General features: G+C 42.6%; 1 protein-coding gene across 2 annotated transcripts in view; it reads left to right on the forward strand.

Annotated features, from left to right (window-relative positions):
- The window catches only part of LAMB1 (laminin subunit beta 1), a 94,485-nt gene that overhangs the window by 21,797 nt on the left and 50,595 nt on the right, over positions 1-22,093 (forward strand). For both annotated transcript variants that reach the window (XM_058191739.1, XM_058191741.1), the window contains exons 7-18: positions 620-822; positions 2,155-2,275; positions 4,495-4,683; positions 5,940-6,119; positions 7,714-7,826; positions 9,162-9,241; positions 13,964-14,099; positions 15,713-15,871; positions 17,268-17,395; positions 18,277-18,397; positions 19,743-19,947; positions 20,892-21,035. In XM_058191739.1, coding sequence (XP_058047722.1) covers positions 620-822; positions 2,155-2,275; positions 4,495-4,683; positions 5,940-6,119; positions 7,714-7,826; positions 9,162-9,241; positions 13,964-14,099; positions 15,713-15,871; positions 17,268-17,395; positions 18,277-18,397; positions 19,743-19,947; positions 20,892-21,035 — 1,779 coding nt within the window. The remainder of the gene's footprint in view (positions 1-619; positions 823-2,154; positions 2,276-4,494; positions 4,684-5,939; positions 6,120-7,713; positions 7,827-9,161; positions 9,242-13,963; positions 14,100-15,712; positions 15,872-17,267; positions 17,396-18,276; positions 18,398-19,742; positions 19,948-20,891; positions 21,036-22,093) is intronic.

The following is a 22,093-nucleotide window of genomic DNA, read 5'->3' on the forward strand; positions in this document are numbered from 1 at the left end:
GAGAGGGAGGGAGGGAGGAAGGAGTAGCACTAGCACTTAGACAAGCCACTCTAAGTGGTTTACAGAGTCAGCATATTTCCCCCAACAATCTGGGTCATTTTTTAAAAATCTTTTTGGGGTCCTCATTTTACTGACTTCAGACGGTTGGAAGGCTAAGTCAGCCTCAAGTCGATGAGAATCGAACTGCTGGCAGCTGGCAGTCAACAGAAGTAGCCTGCAGTACTGCATTCTAACCACTGCGCCACCAAGGTTCTTACAGCAAGAAAATTCATAAAATATGGCAAGGAAAGTAATAAAGTGGGCAGAACTTGCTTAACAAATTTCTCACTTAACAACATAAATTCAGGACTCAATTGTGGTCGTACGTCGAGGACTAATATAATGTAGTGTTACTACCTGTGTGCCTTTGGCATTGAGTCACGCCGGCCACATGACCACGGAGGCGTCTTCGGACAGCGCTGGCTCTTCGGCTTTGAAACTGACTTGAGCACCGCCCCCTAGAGTCGGGATCGACTAGCACATACGTGCAAGGGGAACCTTGACTTTTACTACCTGTTTTCTTCTTAGAAAGATTAATGTACATGATTTTTCTTTCCCCCCCCCCCTTTTTTTTTTTTAGATATGTTAAAGATTACAAATTTAAGAATCAACTTTGCCAAGCTGCACACCCTGGGAGACAACCTCCTGGATTCAAGAATGGAGATCAAAGAAAAGTATTATTACGCCATCTATGACATGGTGGTGCGCGGGAACTGCTTCTGTTACGGACATGCCAGCGAATGCGCCCCGGTGCATGGCTACGATGAAGAGGTGGAAGGAATGGTAAATGTCTACGTCAGCGGTTCTCAACCTGTGGGTCGCGACCCCGTTGGGGGTCGAATGACGATTTGCCAGGGGTCGCCTAAGACCATCGGAAATATGGGAAGTATACTTGCGAGTCGAAGAATCGCGCTCCAATGGTTGACTCCACAAGCCAGCTGCAGGCTCTTCAAATCGCTAGCCGAATTCGGCTTCAGGCACGATGAATTAAAAAAAGAGAGAAATCTTTGCTCTGATGTCTCCCTCTCAAGCCAGCTGCAATCACTCCCAATCGCTAGCCTAATCTGGCTTCAGGCGCGATAAACTTAATAGGGGAGGAGTCTCCGCTTTAATGCCTCCGTCCTCAAGGCAATCGCAAGCAGTTCAGATCGCTAGCCAAGACGGCTTCAGGCGCGATAAATTCAAAACGAAAATAATTTTATGGTTGGGGTCGCCACATCGTGGGGAATTGTATTAAAGGGGTCGTCACATCGTGGGGAATTGTATTAAAGGGGTCGCAGCACTATAAAGGTTGAGAACCACTGAACCAGTGTAAACCTCTTGCCTCCAGAAGTTGTGGGTTACTGGACATTTGAAAGAAGAGACTGGATAGCTATTTGGCTGAAATGGTATAGGCAGGGGTGGGATTCAACCGGTTCAGACCGGTTCAGGCGAACCGGATGTTAATTTTAAGGACTGGCTGACCCTGCCTACCCCACCCCGTCCCTCCCAGGAGTCTCCACGCAGCCCGTTTTGGATACCAGGTAAGTACAGGGCCCACGCAGAGGCTCTGGGAGGGCGAAAAACGGGCCTACTAAAAGTTCCAGAAGTCCGGAAATGGGCCCGTTTCCAGCCTCTGGAGCCTGGGGGAGGCTGTTTTTGCCCTCCCAGAGACTCAAGGAAAGCCTCCAAAGTCAGGAGACGGTGAAAAACGGGCCTACTGGAAGTACCAGAAGTCCGAAAAGAGGCCCGTTTCCCTCTCAAGCCAGCTGCAATCACTCCCAATCGCTAGCCTAATCTGGCTTCAGGCGCGATAAACTTAATAGGGGAGGAGTCTCCGCTTTAATGCCTCCGTCCTCAAGGCAATCACAAGCAGTTAAGATCGCTAGCCAATACGGCTTCAGGCACTATAAATTCAAAACGAAAATAATTTTTTGGTTGGGGTCACCACATCGTGGGGAATTGTATTAAAGGGGTCGCAGCACTATAAAGGTTGAGAACCACTGGTCTACGTGATGTTATTTCGTTGTAATTCTGCCACTGGCCTTGATTGATGACAGAAAGCAACTTTCATCTAAAATGAATTCGGAGACGTCCTTGGTGCTCTCTGAGCTTGGTTGTCTCGTTTTCTGACAGGTCCACGGCCATTGCATGTGTCGGCACAACACCAAAGGTTTAAACTGCGAGCAGTGCTTGGATTTTTACCACGATTTGCCATGGCGTCCCGCGGAAGGCCGGAACAGCAACGCCTGCAAAAGTAAGTAACTATCTTAATCACCGCTTGTAAAGTCTACAGCATTGAAGTTTGATCTTGGCTTAGAATCTGTCCTTTGATGAATTGTTCAAGGCAGGGGTGTCAAACTCGATTTCATTGAGGGTCGCATCAGGGTTTGTATTTGACCTTGTGGGGCCCGGGGTGGGCATAGCCAGGGTGGGCGTGGCCAGCTCATTGTCATTCATGTCGGGAGCACCTGTGGTACTTCGAGTGCTCTGCCAGCGAAAACTGGTTCCCAAGCTCCGTTTTCGGCTGCGATGGCCTCCTGCAACCCTCTGCCAGTGAAAACAGCTTGGGAAGGCTGCATGCAGCCCTCTTAAGCAGGGCTGTTTTAACGCATGGGCCTGATGGGCGCTTGCCCGTGGGCCCCACGAGCATAGGGGCCCCATTCAAATCTGTGTATGTTCATTTCATTTCATTTATTATTATTCATTTATTAAATTTTTATACCGCCCTTCTCCCGAGGGACTCAGGGCGGTGTACAGCCAAAAGATAAGAAATATAAAAAATATACAATTAAAACAACAATTTAAAACCGAGCAAATTAGAAAAAATGGCCAGTATTAAAAATTTAAAATTTAAAATTTGTTAATCCTTCAATGCCCCTTGCATCATATAAATACAGCAATTGTATGGCTTACTGTGTATTATTGTGTTTTTCAACACCGATTTTGTTGGAAGTGCCAATAAAATAAATATATGTTTAATTTGATTTGACCATTTGTATTTTTATTCCTGGGAGTAGTTGTCGTAGGGGACCCAGTACACTACTTTGCCCGGGGCCCGTAATGCTGATAAGATAGCCCTGCTCCTAAGCTCCATCTTTGCTGGCAGAGGCACTATGGACCGTTCCTTTGCTGTTTCTAGGGCAGTCCCACAGGCCAGATCTAAGCACTCCACGGGCCGGATCCAGTCCACGGCCCTTGAGTTTGGTCCAAGGAATGCAAATGAATTCAGCTAAAAATATTCTATCACAAGCGCTCCGTTTCTGAAGAGCAGAAAATACAAAATAGAATTGTCAAACCTTAGGAAGAATTAGAGAAGAGAATAGAATAGAATAGAATAGAATAGAATAGAATAGAATTTTTATAGGCCAAGTGTGATTAGACACACAAGGAATTTATCTTGGTGCATATGCTCTCAGTGTACATAAAAGAAAAGATATGTTCATCAAGGTACAACACTTACAACACTTAATGATAATCATAGGGTACAAATTTAACACTTAATGATACAACACTTAATGATAGTCATAGGCTACAACTAAGTAATCAGGAAACAATCAATATCAATATAAATCGCAAGGATACAAGCAACAAACTTACAGTCATACAGTCATAAGTGGAAGGAGATGGGTGATGGGAACGATGAGAAGATTAATAGTAATGCAGACTTAGTAAATAGTTTGACAGTGTGGAGGACATTATTTGTTTAGCAGAGTGATGGCGTTTGGGAAGAAACTGTCCTTGTGTCTAGTTGTTCTGGTGTGCAGTGCTCTATAGCGTCGTTTTGAGCTATATTTTTGAGCTAAATTACTAGAAGGCTGGATTTTTCCCGTAATATTTGAGAACAGGATCCTACCTTTTCCCCTGCCCTGGAGCACCCTTACAAGGTGCTTTTAAAAACAAGTTTATATTATCCATAAAGAAATTAGGGACCCATCGGTAGCTTCACATTGCAGCAAACCACCACGTACATTCAATTTTGCCGTTACTAAGATTGTTGGACGAGCAGGTACAAAAACAGCCAGCGTAGTGAAATGGTCTGATCGTCAGTCAACAGGAGTGCTGATTTACCATCAGCTTACAAAGTACTTAGGAGGCAAGGACTTGGCAGCACAAGGAAACAACAGCCAACTCCTTAGCAGCTAGACATCAACACACCCCAATCAACATTTAAAAAGCTACACACAACAGGCACCTTAAAAATACCACACACAGAACAACCCAAAGCACACAACGAAGTTCCCTGAGGATGAGTCCGAAAACTCGGAAGACAAACTCTCTGGTCCCGTTGGCCGATCTAGAATGGATCCTGCAACATTATCCCGGGACACGTATATTCGCCTCCATTCGTGAGCTAAGGAGACCATCAATCAACTGTCCTGCTAGGCTATCACTTTTTACTTGTTTGTTTAATTTACTTATCAAATGCTGCCCATCTCGCGACTCGCTTACATTTTGTTTCCTTGTTCTCTTAAGAGTGCAATTGCAACGAGCATTCTGGGCAGTGCCATTTTGACATGGCTGTTTACGTCGCCACGGGAAACACCAGCGGTGGGGTGTGTGACGATTGCCAACACAACACGGCGGGACACAATTGTGAGCAGTGCAAGCCCTTCTACTTTCAACATCCGGAGAGGGATATCCGCGACCCCTATATTTGCGAACGTAAGCCCGTCGTTTTTTCTCTCTCAGGTAATACAGGTACTCCTGACTGATAGGCGATTCGTTTAGTGACCGTTCGAAGTTACGATGGTGCTAAAAATGACTTAGGATCGTTTTTCACACTTACGACCGTTGCCCACTGTCAGGTGATCAAAATTCAGATGCTGGACAACTGACTTACATATATGACGGTTGCAATATCCTCAAGTCACGGGATGCCCTTTTACGAATTTCTGACAGGCAAAGTCAACGGGGAAACCAGATTCACTTTAACAACCATGTTAAGTGAACCTCGATGGTTCAGTGGTTAGAGTGCAGTACTGCAGGTTATTTCTGCTGACTGCCAGCTGACTGCAATTTGGCAGTTCGAATCTCACCAGACTCAAGGCTGACTCAGCTTTCCATCCTTCCGAGGTCGGTCAAATGAGGATCCAGATTCTTGAGGGCAAGAGGCTGATTCTGTAAACCACTTAGAGAGGTCTGTAAAGCACCGTGAAGCGGTATATAAGTCTAAGTGCTATTGGTATCTCTGCCATGGTGGTACAGTGGGCCCAAGTAGGTAGTAGGAAACTCATTCAGTGAAAAAACAAACAAACTTTATTCAAACCGCTGAGAATTACTTCATTCCCAGCGTCGTTCAACTAAATTAAAGCAAATTCCTCCCAACACAAATTCCTTAGTCCTATCGTGAACCTCGGTCCAATTAGGCAAACTGCCAAAGGACTTTCTTGGCAAATGTTCAGAAGTCACAGAAATAAATGCAAGATAGGTAGACGAAGACGAAGCTACCACCATTGTTTTCCGGCAAAGCCCAAATGCTGTTGCTGGTCTGTTTTAAGCCTTATGGGAGGGGCCAATCATCTCTTGGCCCTATTCCCGAGTTATCCTCTTTGCTTGAGCTGCTCTTGCCTTCTGGCAGCTCTTCTCATGCGTGCATTAGGAACAGGCTCCTCCTGTTCCTCTGCCTCACTACTATCAGGCTCTGGAGACTCTGGAGTCTGCACCTCACTCCCCGATGGCCCTGGCCCCACCTCAGCCTCATCGCTGTCCGACTCCGTTGCCAGCTCCGCAGGTTGCTGGTGGACCACAACAGCGTGCAGTAGGTTTGTCATCACAGAACTAAGTTATAAAAACCAATTGCAATACCCATTTCCTGCCCTTTTTCTCTGCTAATATCCATTCCTTAATTCTGGACTCAGTTGTGGCCATAAATTGAGGATTACCTGTGGGTGCATTACAAAATGTGTTTCTTGGTTTAGCGTGCAACTGTGACCCGGTTGGCTCGGAGAACGGCGGAATCTGTGATCGCTACACTGACTACTCGGTCGGCCTCATCGCAGGACAGTGTCGCTGCAAATTCTTCGTGGAAGGGGAACGTTGTGACACCTGCAAAGAAGGGTTTTACGGATTAAGCGTAGACAATCCTCTCGGCTGTCAGTGTAAGTGTAACCTTGCTGCGTTGAGGTAGAGCAAACGTTTGAAAAATGAAATTTGGTAGATGAGGAGCCGATCAGCGATGGGTTTCACATTTTGTTACCACCGATATTAAGATCAATTCGTTTGAAACTTGGTATCATTTGAGAGATGCTTAAGAGAGAGTGTGTTTTTTTTCTGACTGTGCAGCTGGGCCTATTTAATTTATTTTTATTTCTTTATCAAATTTCTACATCGCCCATCCCAATTGCGCGGAAACCCTTGCACGTGTGACATTTCAGAGTGAAATGGTTCAATTTGTTTCTGAAGCAGTAGTTATCTCTAATTCTATTCCTTGTGGAAACACTACGAAAATATTCCTGTGTAACTCCCTTAATTTGGGATAGAGTTCGGGCGACTGGATGGAGCTGAGAATTTGCTGGCTGGATGCCCTTCCTGACGCCTATCTGAGTGCCTATATTTAGATGTGATGAAATTTCCAGTGTATTGTTGAGCTGCAAATTGCATATTATCGAACCAATATAGTTTGGGTGAGCATTGGATGTACTTCTGTTTTGATGCTTTTATGTCAGCTTGTACAGAGTGCTCTGATGGCACACTACTTACTGGTTGTAATTTTGGTCATACCTGTTCATTGCAACTTTGGCCTGCAGTTAAATACACACAAGCACAAATCAGCCACTGCTTTCTTTGATCAAAGAAAAAAACACAAGTACGTTTGTTTCTACTTGGAAACCATTTCTGGACTTTATGCTTGAGGAAGAAAAAAAATGAAACGTTGATTTTGGGTTTTACCAATTAGATTGATTCGTGGTTATAGTTTATACTAGTATGTAAAAGTAAAAAGTTCAGGTTTGATGCCAGCAGTTTGTCAGTTCGATTCCCACCAGCTCAAGGTTGACTCAGCCTTCCATCCTTCCGAGGTTGGTAAAATGAGGACCCAGATTGTTGGAGGAAATAGGCTGACTCTGTAAACTGCTTAGAAAGAGCTGTAAAGCACTATGAAATGATATATACGTCTAAGGGCTATTGTTATCTAAGCCCTGGTGGCGCAGTGGTTAGAATGCAGTATTGCAGGCTGACTGCCCACTGCCAGGAGTTCGATCCTGACCAGCTCAAGGTTGACTCAGCCTTCTGTCCTTCCAAGGTCAGTAAAATGAGGACCCAAATTGTTGGGGGCAATGTACTGACTCTGTAAACAGCTTAGAGAGGGCTGTAAAAGCACCGTGAAGCGGTATATAAGTCCAAGTGCTATTGCTATTGCTACTGTCTTATTTTACGGCACCAAAGGAAGTTGGAAGTCGATCCCTTTTTTTGTCCTTTTTTCTCCCCTTCTTTTCTCCACTTTTCCCTATTTTTTCCTATTATTTGCTCTTGCAGTTTTCTATTTAATATCATAAATTAATTTTTAAATACGCCAAAGCGAGAAACTGAAAACCGCAGAGGGAAAAAGAGGAAAGCCATTTGTCATTAATCCTCCAGAGGTGGGGGGGAAATGAGTGATGATGTTGAGATAAATATTTATTGCAAGTCTTGTGACCCACAATATTAATCAAAACACACTCATGCCGATTTATTTACTTGCTCTTCCTAATGTAGCTTGCGCTTGCAATCCGTTGGGCACGCATCCGGGAGGGAACCCTTGCGACTCCGAGACAGGAAACTGTTACTGTAAACGTCTGGTGACAGGAAAGCATTGCGACCGCTGTCTGGTACGTTCTCCCGTTTATAAATAATTTATGGATGGAAAGAAGTTAAAGACGGAAACCTTTTAGGTTGACTTTCTTTCAAGTACAGGTAGTTCTCGGCTTACAACGATACATTGAGTGACTGAAGTTACAACGGGGCACCAAAAAAAAAAAAAGGAAGTTATCTATCTATCTATCTATCTATCTATCTATCTATCTATCTATCTATCTATCTATCTATCTGTCATCTATCTGTCATCTATCTATCATCTATCTATCTATCTATCTATATATCATCTATCTATTTATCTATCTATCTATCATCTATCATCTATCTATCTATCTATCTATCTATCTATCTACCTATCTATCTATCTATCTATCATTGTCAATCATCCATCTATCATCATCTTTCTGTCTGTCTATCATCTATCAATCAATCTATCTTTATCTATCTATCTATCTATCTATCTATCTATCTATCTATCATTGTCTGTCTATCTATCTATCTATCTATCATCTATCTATCTATCTATCTATCTATCTATCTATCTATCTATCTATCATCTGTCTGTCTGTGTCTATCTATCTATCTATTTATCATCTGTCTATCATCTATCTATCTATCTATCTATTTATCTATCTATCTATCTATCATTGTCTGTCAATCATCCATCTATCATCATCTTTCTGTATATCATCTATCAATCAATCAATCAATCTATCTATCTATCTATCTATCATCGTCTGTCAATCATCTATCTATCTATCTATCATCGTCTGTCAATCATCTATCTATCTATCATCGTCTGTCTATCATCTATCTATCTATCTATCTATCATCTGTCTATCATCTATCTATCTATCTATCTATCTATCATCGTCTGTCAATCATCCATCTATCTATCTATCTATCTATCTATCTATCTATCTATCTATCTATCATCTATCTGTCTATCTATCTATCTATCTATCTATCATCTGTCTATTATCTATCTATCTATCTATCTATCTATCTATCTATCTATCTATTATCTATCTATCTATCTATCTATCTATCTATTTATCTATTTATCTATCTATCATCTGTCTATTATCTATCTATCTATCTATCTATCTATCTATCTATCTATCTATCTATCTTTCTTCTACCTACCTATCCACGTACAATATCATCAATCTGTCTCTACTATCTACTGTCCAGCACTGATGATGTTACCTAGTATGGTAATGAAACGTTTGCAAGAAAACAAGCAAGCTCAGAGACCACCAAGGAGCCCTCATGTCAACCCTGAGCTACAAATATTCTCCTTCATTGGAGGTTCTTCTACCTGTAATGTCTGAAATCTTTATTTGCAGCCTGAAAACTGGGGGTTGAGCAACGATATGGATGGGTGTCGCCCCTGTGATTGTGATCAAGGAGGCTCACTCAACAATAAGTAAGTCCAATTTCCTACTGTCATACCTACAAACTTTCTAAATGCATTTTTCATATTGCTATGTTTCAGGAGCAAAACATCTTCTAGAGCAGTGTTGGTGAACCGGAAGTGGCATGCGAAACCATCCCACGTAGAATGCGCAACCTCACTGGCTCCTATTCTGCGTTGCTGTGATCACACGCGCGCCGGTCAGCTGGCTGTCACCCGCGTGGGAGAGGCAGAACCCAGAAGAGCGGTGTTCTGTCACGCATGCGCAGGCCAGCACCCCAACGTCCGGGTTGACTTTGTGCGCATGCTGTTCGTCGGGTGCGCGCGACGTCAACAGATGGCCAGCTGTTTGTTGGGCGCACATCCATACTGGCATCCGGGTGTTCGGGTGCGCGACGTCAACAGATGGCCAGCTGTTTGTTGGGCGCACATCCATACTGGCATCCGGGTGTTCGGGTGCCAGCTCGCGCATGCGCGACAGACTGCCGTTCTTCCGGGTATCAGCGCTCCCCTGCACGTGAAGGCCAGCGGGGTCGCCCATACTTCGCGGGATGGTTTCGTGTGCCACTTCCGGCATGCAGGCCAGTCCGTGGTGATGTCAAATGTCCACCATCACTGTTCTAGAATTTTCTAGAATATTCTATTCCCGGGGTGCTAAATGTTGCAAACCTATAAAGACAGGGGGGTGGCAGTGTGTGGAAATCTTAAGTAAATCAGTACATTCCTGTATTTCTCCAAACTTGTTAATTTATCTCTGCTTTATTATGTTCTTTTTTTGATTCGTTCCTTGCCTTTTATTATTTAAATGTGTTATTAATTTAGAACAATTAATCAGTGAAACGGCTTGCCTCCAGAAGTTGTGAATGCTCCAACACTGGAAGTTTTTAAGAAGAGATTGGACAACCATTTGTCTGAAATGCGTATAGGATTTTCTTCCTGAGCGGGGGGGGGGTCAGACTAGAAGACCCCCGAGGCCCCCTCTAAGTCTGTTATTCCGTTCTGCTCTAAACTTTTCACCTTTCCATTTTTGAGAATCTCAACTCCATCCAACCTTGACTTTCCTGGCCTTTCCTCTTGATCCAGTCACTCTTCCTTCCTAAATACATTTGAATTTGAATTTCCGTCTCCTTTGCCAGATCACTGTTAGCTTTTTGCTTGAGTAGACTAGAAAGTTATCTCACTGGATTTTTGCTTCAAAGAATTGCCAACTGGGGGAAATCAGTCTTCCCTTTTAAAATACTATTTTAAGTGTTTCCTGTTCTAGTTCTTTTCTTAATAGGCTCATCTCCTTGTTTGTACTTAGTAAAATTACAGGGAGTTCTCGGCTTCTGACTGCAATTGAACCAAACCTTTCTGTTGCTGAGTGAGACGCTTGTTAAGTGAATTTTATCCCGATTTTTTTTTAATACGGTTGTTAAGTGAATTACTGCAGTGATTAAATTGGCAACACGGTTGTTAAATGGATCTGGTTTGCCCATTGACTTTGCTTGTCAGAAAGTCGCAAAATGGGATCATCTGATCCCCATCAACATTGACAAAGTCACCCTCAGTCAATTGCAAGATGCTCCAACAACGGACGTTTTTAAGAAGAGACAACCATTTGTCTGAAATGGTATAGGGTTTCCTGCCTGAGCAGGGGGTTGGACTAGAAGATCTCCAAGGTCCCTTCCAACTCTGTTATTCTCTTCTCTTCTCTTCTCTTCTCTTCTCTTCTCTTCTCTTCTCTTCTCTTCTCTTCTCTTCCACTCTACTCTACTCTACTCTACATCCTGTCCTGTCCTGTCCTGTCCTGTCCTGTCCTATCCTATCATACCCTACCCTACCCTACCCTACCCTACATTCTATTCTAGTCTAGTCTGGTCTGGTCTGGTCTGGTCTGGTCTAGTCTAGTCTAGTCTAGTCTAGTCTAGTCTAGTCTAGTCTAGTCTAGTCTAGTCTACTCTAGTCTACTCTAGTCTAATCTAGTCTAGTCCACCCTACCCTACTCTATATTCTATTCTATTCTATTCTATTCTATTCTACTCTACTCTACTCTATTCTATTCTACTCTACTCTACTCTACTCTACTCTACTCCTCTCTACTCTACTCTATGAAATTTATTTACTGCCCAATTCCTAGCAATTCTGGGCAGTCAAGATAACTATTCCACAATCCAATTGCTTTGGCTAAAACTCATTGCTGCTTTTTAGACTCTACTATCCCAGCTCTCTGAGGAAATTAAGATGGGGCCCACTTGACCCAAACTCTTATTTTTTATGCTGATCATTTTTACTAAGTTGTTTCTCACACAGCCAGTAGCTATTCTCAATAGTCCTATTAAAATTACTCAGCGGGGCCACGAAGCTGCCTAACCTTTGGACATCCTGCTGTCTTGATTGCAAAGCCATCTGCAAATGGGTGTCGTTTGTTGAAAGAACTTGACCTAACCAGCGTTCCCATTTCCTCTCCCAAGAAAATGACCTCATTCATCCGGACGTTTCAGATTAAAACCTTCAGCAGTCTATTTTTACAGCCGTAGTTTCTGGTGAGGCAACCATTGTCTGAGGGGATGAATGTCCTCGGCAAAAATTCCTCCCCAGATAAACCGTAGGGCCATCCCAAAGCATCTGAGCGCACAGCTGCCCCGAACATCTTAAGTTGTGGTTTTGAAGGAAAGGAAAACAACCAGGGAACCATAACGAAAGATGGAGTTGTGCTGCCAAGTAAAGGAAGCATCTGAAGTTTGACCAAATCTATCTGGGATTATAATAATTCCACCAGATAGGAGACTGTTTCTCCCTGCTTCCTTGGATATTATTTTATACATTATTCATTAAACACGAAACTCAGTCAACTGAACATTCCGAAATGCGTCACAAATACCATTGACTGGTGCTGATGGTTGATACGGGTTGCTGCCAGTGTCCTAGGTATCAACCAAGTACCTTCTTAAGATGTACTACTACTACTATTACTACTACTACTACTACTACTACAGTATACACAGCAAACAAGATAACTATGCTGGATTTCGTATCACAGATCACTAGTCGAACACTTCCCAAGCGTTTAGGACCGCGTGATGTATCGGCGAATTATGCGAGCAGATCCCATATTATTATTATTATTATTATTATTATTATTATTATTATTATTATTATTATTATTATTATTATCTCTTTTATTCATTAAACATGAAACTCGGTCAACTGAACATTCAATAATGCTTCACAAATATCATTGACTGGTGCTGATCGTTGATACGGGTTGCTGCCAATGTCCTAGGTATCAACCAAGTACCTTCTTAAGATGTACAATTATTATTATTATCTCTTTTATTCATTAAACATGAAACTCAGTCAACTGAATATTTTAAAATGCATCACAAATACCATTGACTAATACCACAGCAATTCCCTTGCTAAAGGTTGATAGGGGTTGCTGCCAGAGTCCTAGGTATCAACCAAGTACCTTCTTAAGATGTACGATGTTGCAAGTAGCACAGTTTTTTGCAGTTCCACTGGTGTTATTGCAGAAAGCTGCAATTTCTTGATGTGTTTTGTAAAATTCTTGGACATGGTACCAAGTGCCCCGATGACAATGGGTATCACTGTTACATGTTTCATCCATAGCCATGTAGTTTCGATGGCCAGGTCGTGATATTTCATTTTTTCCAGTTCTTTATTATTTTTACTATTACTACTACTACTACTACTACTACTACTACTACTACTACTACAGGGTTTTGAATTAGATTGTTTACCAGTAGCTTATTTGATCTCAACCTAAGTATCTATGTTAGGGTGTCTGTCTATGAAACAATAATTAAATCCACAATTCATGATGGATGGGTGGCTGCGTTGATTGACAGATCAGTGAAACATGTTCTACATTTTTCTTTAATTAGGCGGAAACAACTATTTTTGAGTTGCAGACACTTGTGGTTGTCTACACTTAGATATCTTGAATTTCTTTTTTTTTTATATGTACAATTGAAAGAGGCATACAAAATGTCCTGAAGATGTTTGATAGAAACTCATTTTGGTTGATTGATAGATCGGTGAAACTTGTTGCAAACTCTTCTTTAATTATGCAGAAATATCTCTTGTTTGAGTTATAGGCACTTGTAGTTGTCTACTCTTAGGTATCTTGAACTTCCTTCCTTCCTTCCTTCCTTCCTTCCTTCCTTCCTTCCTTCCTTCCTTCCTTCCTTCCTTCCTTTTTTGTGTACAATGGAAAGACGCATAAAAACGTCCTGAAGGTTTTGATTGATTGATAGATTTCATCTAATAGTGAAATCTATTATAAACTTTTATTTAATTATGCAGAAATATCAATGATTGGGTAATAGGTAATTATGGTTGTCTACGCTTAGATATCTTGAATCTATCTGTCTGTCTGTCTGTCTGTCTGTCTGTCTGTCTGTCTGTCTGTCATCTATGTATCTATCTGTATCTATCTATCTATCTATCTATCTATCTATCTATCTATCTATCTATCTATCTATCTATCTATCTATCTATCTATCTGTCATCTATGTATCTATCTGTATCTATCTATCTATCTATCTATCTATCTATCTATCTATCTATCTATCTATCTATCTTTGTCTCTATCTATCTATCGATCTCTCTCTCTCTCTCTCTCTCCCCCCCCTCTCTCTCTCTATCTATCTGTCTATCATCGGTGTGCAATGAAAAGAGGCATATAAAATGTCCTGAAGACGTCCAATAGAAATTCATTTTGTTTTTCAGCTGCTCAAGTGAATCCGGCCAATGCCACTGCAGGCCGCATCTGATTGGCCGTCAGTGCCAGGAAGTGGAACCTGGATATTTTTTCATATCTTTAGATCATTATGTCTATGAAGCAGAGGATGCCAAATTTGGCCCAGTGAGTACCAACTTTATCTAGCAATCAAAACACATCAGAATCTTTGCTCTTTTTAGTCTGCTCCTCAAATCTTTTGACATTTATGTGTACATTTAGTCTTCATCAATTGGGGATATTTGATTTCTCTTATTTCTTTATTTCTGATTAGAATGTGATTTTTTCTCTCCCTTTTGTACAACCCGTAGTCCCTGATTCAGGGTAGAGTTGGGGCAACTGGGTGGAGCTGAGAATTGACTGGCCGGATGCCCTTCCTGACACCTATACGGTGTTCACAGCAGACATTTTCTCTCTCTGCCCTAGGAGAGAAACATCTGCTGCTACCTGGGATTGAACTCTCAACTCTCAATAAATAGTTAGAGATTTCCTAAGTCTAGGAAAACATACAAAGACCATTTGTCAACTAATAAAAACAAACAGTACATGCATGTGAACTGAATCTGTTCGTAGTCATCTTTTGCAAGCATCTATCAGTAAGAGGATGAAAGTGACACGTGGGATTAAAAGTCCCAACACATCTGGAGAAAACTGCTGGAATATTCTCCTCGAAGTATTTTTTTTTAAATCTATATTTTATTTTATTTATTTATTTATTTATTCGAATTTTTATACCGCCCTATCTCCCGAAGGACTCAGGGAGCCAAATAAATTTTACAGCCAAATAAAAACATAAGAATAATACAAGTAAAAACAACAATTAAAAAACTTATTAATTAGGCCGAAATTAAAATATCACTAAAATAGTATAAAACCCCATTAAAACTAAATTTAAAACTAAAAACCCTAGGCTAGCCCTGCGCAAATAAATAGATGTGTCTTAAGCTCGCAGCTTAAGACACGAGCTTAAGACACATCATATTTTCCATCTTTTTTCCACGAGCTTAAGACACATCATATTTTCCACGAAACATATGTGCATTATCATAAAATAGCTGAATATAATTTGCTTCTGTTCTTTTTTTTTAAAAAATTATAAAGTCTCAGCAAAAGATACAATATTTTAAAAAGCAAAAGAAAGACGGTTTGGGAAGACAGTTTAAAGAAAAAGCAAACTCAGGAATGCAGAAAGAATGAAAAAGAGGAAAAAAGAATAATTTCCAACTTTCTTTGGTATAGATACTGATATAAAATACATGAACCACTTATTCAAAAATCAACAGTAATACACAATATTTATTTTATTTTATCATTTTATTGTATATTTCATTTCATTTTATATTATATTTTTATCTTGTTTTATTATTTATTTTTATTTCATTTTATTATATTTTATTTTTTGTTTTGTTTTATTTTATTTCATTTTTATTTTGTTTCATTTCATTTCATTTCATTTTAATCCTGCCTTCTCTATAACCACAACAGTCCTAACGGTCAAATCCCAAAATTAAATGTTCCTTTTTTCCCCTCAGTTTCTAGCACAAAGTCCAACAATGGTTTCCAAGTAGACGGGAAATTAGACGAAATTTCTTCTTGAATCTCTTCTTCAATTCAGCTTCACAATCTCAGCCCATTCCATTAGCTTCCCCATCCATTCTTCCATTGAAGGAATGTGTAAGGCCTTCCCTCTCTTGGGTGTATTCAAGTCTCTCTACTAATAATTTGCATCTCTTTTGTAGGGTGTGAGTTTAGTGGAACGCCTCTATTCTCAAGATCGTGTCCCTTCCTGGACTGGAATAGGATTCGTGAGAGTCCCCGAAGGAGCGTATTTGGAATTCTACATTGATAATATTCCATTTTCTATGGAATATGATGTTTTGATTCGATATGAGCCACAGGTAAAATGGCTACTTATGGAATCTAGCTGTCCCTGAATGAGGAATATTGATGTTTTAGAAAATGTTTAAAACCTGCTGAGTTAAACATTTATCCACTTGGTGGCCTGAATGTTTATTTTTTTAAGAACCAATTTCCTTTTTGTTTGTTTGTTTATTATCCTACCTTTGTTATTTTTATGAATAACTCAAGGTGGGGAACATATTCAACATCACCATCCTCCTATTTTCCCTAGGACAACAACCTTGGGAGGTTTTTTGGGTGACAGACAGAATGACAGACAGAGCCCAACATGTCCCAGCTGGCTTTCATGGATAAGGCGGGACTAGAACTCACTGTCTCCTGTTGATTGGTTCATGGTCCCCCAGCTGGCTTTCATGCCTAAGGCAGGACTAGAACTCACACTCTCCTGGTAACTGGTCCAAAGTCACCCAGTTGGCTTTCATGGCTAAGACAGGACTAGAACTCACTGTCTCCTGGTGATTGGTTCAATGTCACCCAGCTGGCTTTCACGGCTAAGGCAGGACTAGAACGCACTGTCTCCTGGTGATTGGTTCAATGTCACCCAATTGGCTTTCAAGCCTAAGGCGGGACTAGAACTCACTGTCTCCTGGTGATTAGTTCAAGGTCACCCAGCTGGCTTTCAAGCCTAAGGCAGGACTGGAACTCTCTGTCTCCTGGTGATTGGTTCAATGTCACCCAGCTGGCTTTCAAGCCTAAGGCAGGACTAGAACTCACTGTCTCCTGGTGATTGGTTCAATGTCACCCAGCTGGCTTTCACGGCTAAGGCGGGACTAGAACTCACCATCTCCTGGTGATTGGCTCAAGGTCTCAAAACAAGCTTTCTGGTCTGGTGCCTTCACCACTTGGCTATATGTGGCTTTTGTACCAATGGCAATTTGATGAAGGGTGTGACGATTCTCACAGTCGTCCCCCCTGCCTTCAATTGCTCTAGCTCCAAAACAAGGCTGCATAGAAACTCTGTATTGTTCATCTAGTCCTAATCCCTCCATTATACAACACTGGTGGAGGTCCACAGCCAAAGTGGGCTTCACATACTTTAGCAACCGGTTCGCCCAGCACCGGAAATGTGAGTGCGCGCATGCAGCATCACAAAACACGTAAATTTGCTCAGGTGCCCCGTCCACGCATGTGTCCGGCGTCAAAAACACAACAATATAGAACGGGCAGCTCATCCAATGTACAGTAAGCTGTTTGATATGATTGTAAAAATAAAACTTTTTTATGGAAAAAAAAACCAATATAGAACGGGATTGTGCCCGGGAGGGTAAATTGCCACTACCAGTTCGTCCGAACTGGTCTGAACCGGCTGAATTCCACTTCTGATCCACAGGGTTTATTTGGAGTTTTAAAATTAACGTGGATTATTTTTCCTAGTTACCAGATCACTGGGAGAAAGCTACCATCAGTGTATATCGCCCGGGCCAAATTCCTCCTAGTAGTAGATGCGGCAATACCGTTCCTGACGATGACAATCAAGAGGTATCCTTATCTCCCGGTTCCAGGTGAGTCACAAAAGGAGAAACGCAGGTAGCCCTCGACTTAAAACCACAACGGAGACCAGAATGTATGTTGTTAAACAAGGCGGTTGCTCAAAATTGAGCCACCTTTTTTTTTTTTTTTTTTGCCACGGTGGTAGAGTGAGTCACAGCAGTTGTTAAATGAACCAAGAAGTTGTTCAGTGAATCCTGCTTCTCTCTCCATTGACTTCGCTGGTCGGAAGGCAGCTGGGAAGCTTGCAAAGGGTGATTAGAGGATTATGCAATCTTTATAAATACGAAATTTGGTCCTGGGATGGTTGGGTGAAGACCAGTTGTAAGTCTCTTTTTTTCAGCGCCGTTGTAACTTAGCAATATCCTGTTTCCCCCCAAATAAGACACCCCTGATAATAAGCACAGTCGGGCTTTTGAGCGCATGGCAAGAAGGCCAAGCGCTTATTTCAGGGTTCAAAAACATATAAGACAATGTCTTATTTTCGGGAAAACACGGTAGCAGTTGCACTTAGACTTATATATTGCCCCATAGGGCTTTTACAGCCCTCTCTAAGCAGTTTACAGAGTCAGCCTATGGCCCCCGACAATCTGGGTCCTCATTTTACCGACCTCAGAAGGATGGGAGGCTGAGTCAACCTTGAGCCAGTCAGGATCGAACTGCTGGCAGTGGGGCAGAGTCAGCTTGCAATACTGCATTCTAACCATTGCGTCACCACGAACAGTCACTAAATAAATGGTTGTAAGTTAAGAACTATATAAAACGAAGGAACAAGAAACAGAAAAAAACTCAGTGTCCTCTAACCAACAGTCTCAAGAAAACCCAGTGCTTGTATGACCAATGTGAAATCTGCCACCTTGTTTTTTTCTTCATGGATGTCCTATTTCTAACACAGGTACGCAGTCCTTCCACGTCCCATATGCTTTGAAAAGGGTCTGAATTACACAGTTCGGTTGGAGCTGCCGCAGTACTCCTCGAACTCAGAGGTGGAAAATCCATACACCCTCATTGATTCAGTAAGTGGACGCTAACATCATCCCTTTAGTTGTAGCACAGCCGGAGGAGGAGGAGGAGGAGGAGGAGGAGGAGGAGGAGGAGGAGGAGGAGGAGGAGGATGACTGTGGGGCCCTTGGTGCTCTCTGGGCTTCAGGGTTTCCTTGCAGACATTTTGTTACCCAACTAGGTAACATTATCAGTGCTAGAAGGGAGTCGGATGTGTGGAGAGCTGGAGAGGAGGAGGAGGACGAGGAGGAGGAGGACTGTGGGGTCCTTGGTGCTCTTTGAGCTTCATGGTTTTCTTGCAGATGTTTCATTACCCAACTAGGTAACATCATCAGTGCTACAAGGCAGCGGGGTGCTCAAACGAGCATAAACCTCACACCCTTCTAGCACTGATGGTGTTTCCTAGTTGGGTTACGAAACAGCCACAAGAAAACTCAAGAGAGCACCAAGGACTCCACAGAACATGCTGCCTCGCCTTTTAATTACAGAGCTGCAGATGGAACAACGAGCCCCCCATTCATTCATTCATTCATTCATTCATTCATTCATTCATTCATTCATTTATTTATTTATTTATTTATTTATTTATTTATTTATTTATGGAATCCTTCCTGAAATTCTCGGAAAGTTACCCGTATCAGGGAGAACTTGGGAATGGCATTTGGGCCATCTGAGATGAGGTGGAAGAAACGGGCATGTAGCTCAATCGCCAAGGGAGCGTTTGTGTTCTGTCCCCCTCGCCTGAGTCCGAGTGATGACTTAATTAGCCGGCAACTATCAGCTCTGGCAGCAAACTAGCGAGCGTCTGCCAAGTGTCTCTGTTATCTCTCTTGATGCCGATGAGTCAACCAGGAACAAGCAGTACTTCAGCTCTAGTTAAGCAGTTGATTTGCTTGCCACGAAGTGGTATAGCAGCCCTTGCTGCTTTTATATCCTGTGGGGTGTGGCTCCATGACTCAGCACTTCCTAGGCTGCCCCACCCCTGCTTCTGTTGTTCCCGCCTCTCCTGCCTACGAAACCTAGGGTCCAGCCAGGCCTGATTGCCATCAGCCGGGTCTGGAGGCGTGGCCTGGGGGGGGAAGAGTCAGGGGACGGAGGACTCGTTATCTCCTCCACCTGGCCTGCTTCAGGCTCCTGGAGCTGAGCCAGGGAAGCCGGTGCTCCAGAGGTAAGTCCTGATGACCCTTCCCCCTCACTTTCCGAGTCACTTTCTAGCAGGGAGCCCGGCTCGTGGGGGGCGCAGACACAACAGTTTCTTGCAAATTCTCTGGACTGTATCTTTGGATGATAACAACCTTTGGGTTGTCCATCTTTTAAACTATACTGTAGTAACACGTCTTGGTTAACGTCATTTCACAGCTGGTTCTCATGCCATATTGCAAGTCCCTGGACCTCTTCACGGTTGGAGGCAGAGGTGATGATGTGACAACCAACAGCGCCTGGGAAACCTTCCAGAGATATCGCTGCCTGGAGAACAGCCGGAGCGTCGTCAAAACTCCCATGACTGACGTTTGCAGGAACATAATTTTTAGCATCTCAGCCCTGCTGCATGAAACCGCATTGGGTAAATAGGTTGAGAACAGGGAGGGGGGGTGTCTCCAAACTTGGCCATTTTGAAACCTGGTGGACTTCAACTCCCAGAATTCCCCCATGCAGCTGAATAGGTTGTAAAAAAAATGTTTTTAAAAGTAAAAAAAAAAAAGGCTCTTACAATCGCACCGTTCAGAGCCTTTTTATTACCTTTTAAAAGCATTTTTTTACAACCTATTCCTACTATTCAGGCGGGAAAAGCGAGCAAGCCGGAAAGAAGCCGCAAGCGGGCAAGTGGGCGGGCATGGGCAGGGGGGCAGGGATTTTTGCTACCGGTTCTCGGAACCACCCACCGCCATCAGGCGATCCAGTCTGAACCGGGAGCATTTCACCCCTGCACAAACCTTTGAGCAAGATCTGAAAAATCTGGAAAAGGAGAGATGAACTCAAACAATCAAAAGAATTCATTTGAACTGGCAATCAGACAAAACTGAACACATAGTAGAAGTACTTATGGTTGCTTCAGCCAAAATTATCTCCTCTAAATCATTTTTTAAATCAATCACAACGACTTTAAGGAAGGGTAGAATTAGTTCCTCCATAACGGCTGGAGGGAATTCTGGGAGCTGAAGTCCTCGCGTTTCAAAATGGCCAAGTTTGAGAAACAAACATGGCGATATCTCTAATCATTAATATTTGCCTTTTTTTTAAAAAAAAAATGAAAGTCTGGAGCTAAAACCGCCTAATGAATCTTTTTGCATCCCTGATACTGACATATATTAGTCATTTTAGCAAGTTATTTGCCATTTCCTTGGCTTTTGTGCGTTTTAATGTCAATGCGTGATGTAATTGTTTTAATTTTACTTGATATTGGAAAGTCACTATACAAAACGGAATGGATGGGGGAAGGAAAGAATGAACGAATGACTTGTTCCAAATATCTCTCTTTCCCTCTCTCTCTCTCTCTCTCTCTCTTAGCTTGCCAGTGTGACCCACAAGGGTCACTGAGTTCAGTATGTGATCCCAATGGAGGCCATTGTCAATGTCGCCCAAATGTTGTTGGCCGAAGATGCGATAAATGTTCCCCTGGCACTTTCGGCTTTGGACCCACTGGATGCAAACGTAAGTTCTCTCTTCCACCCGAAGACCCTGTTACTGCTCTAAAATGGTACTTCATAAGACATTTTTTTTAAAAAAAAATATCTTTTCCTTCTGTGTCTGCAAGAAAACCTGCAAGAAAACCACCAAGCTCAGAGAGCACCAAGGACCTCACAGTCCTCCTCCTCTTCTTCCTTCTCCTCCTCCTCTTCCTCCTCCTCTTCCTCCCCCCCCCCGCTGCTCCTTTTACTCCACATGCAAGCCTCCCTCCCTTGTAGCATTGATCATGTTACCTAGTTGGGTAATGAAATGTCTACAAGAAAACCACCAAGCTCAGAAAGCATCAAGGACCCTACAATTGTCTTCCTCCACCTTCTCCCCTTCCTCCTTCTCCTTCTCCTCTTCCTCTTCCTTGCCAAAAACCTCTCTCCCTTGTAGCACTGATCAAGTTGCCTAGTTGGGTAATGAAATGTTTACAGGAAACCACCAAGTTCAGAGAGCACCAATGACTCTACAATTCCCCTCCTCCTCCTCCTCCTCCTCCCTCCTCCTCCTCCTCCTCTCCACAAACCCCCCTCCTTGTAGCACTGATCACGTTACCTAGTTGGATAACAAAACCGTCAGCCAAACAATGGCGGCTGGCGGCTCCCAGGGGAAGAGCATTCTCAGTGGGGGCACCTGCCCTGTGGAATGAACTACCTGTGGGGCTACGCATACTGCCTGACCTCCGGACCTTTAAGCGCGAGCTCAAGACTTTCTTATTTCATCGAGCAGGGCTGGCCTAATGGGAATTTTAATGGGGTTTTATAAGGGTTTTATAGGGTCTTTTATAATAATAACAACAGAGTTGGAAGGGACCTTGGATGCCTTCTAGTCCAACCCCCTGCCCAGGCAGGAAACCCTACATCATCTCAGACAGGTGGTTATCCAACATTTTCTTAAAAATTTCCAGTGTTGGAGCATTCACAACTTCTGCAGGCAAGTCGTTCCACTTATTAATTGTTCTAACTGTCAGGAAATTTCTCCTTAGTTCTAAGTTGCTTCTCTCCTTGATGAGTTTCCACCCACTGCTTCTTGTTCTA

Source organism: Ahaetulla prasina, chromosome 7 (genome assembly GCF_028640845.1).
Source record: "Ahaetulla prasina isolate Xishuangbanna chromosome 7, ASM2864084v1, whole genome shotgun sequence".
NCBI classification, from domain to species: domain Eukaryota; kingdom Metazoa; phylum Chordata; class Lepidosauria; order Squamata; family Colubridae; genus Ahaetulla; species Ahaetulla prasina.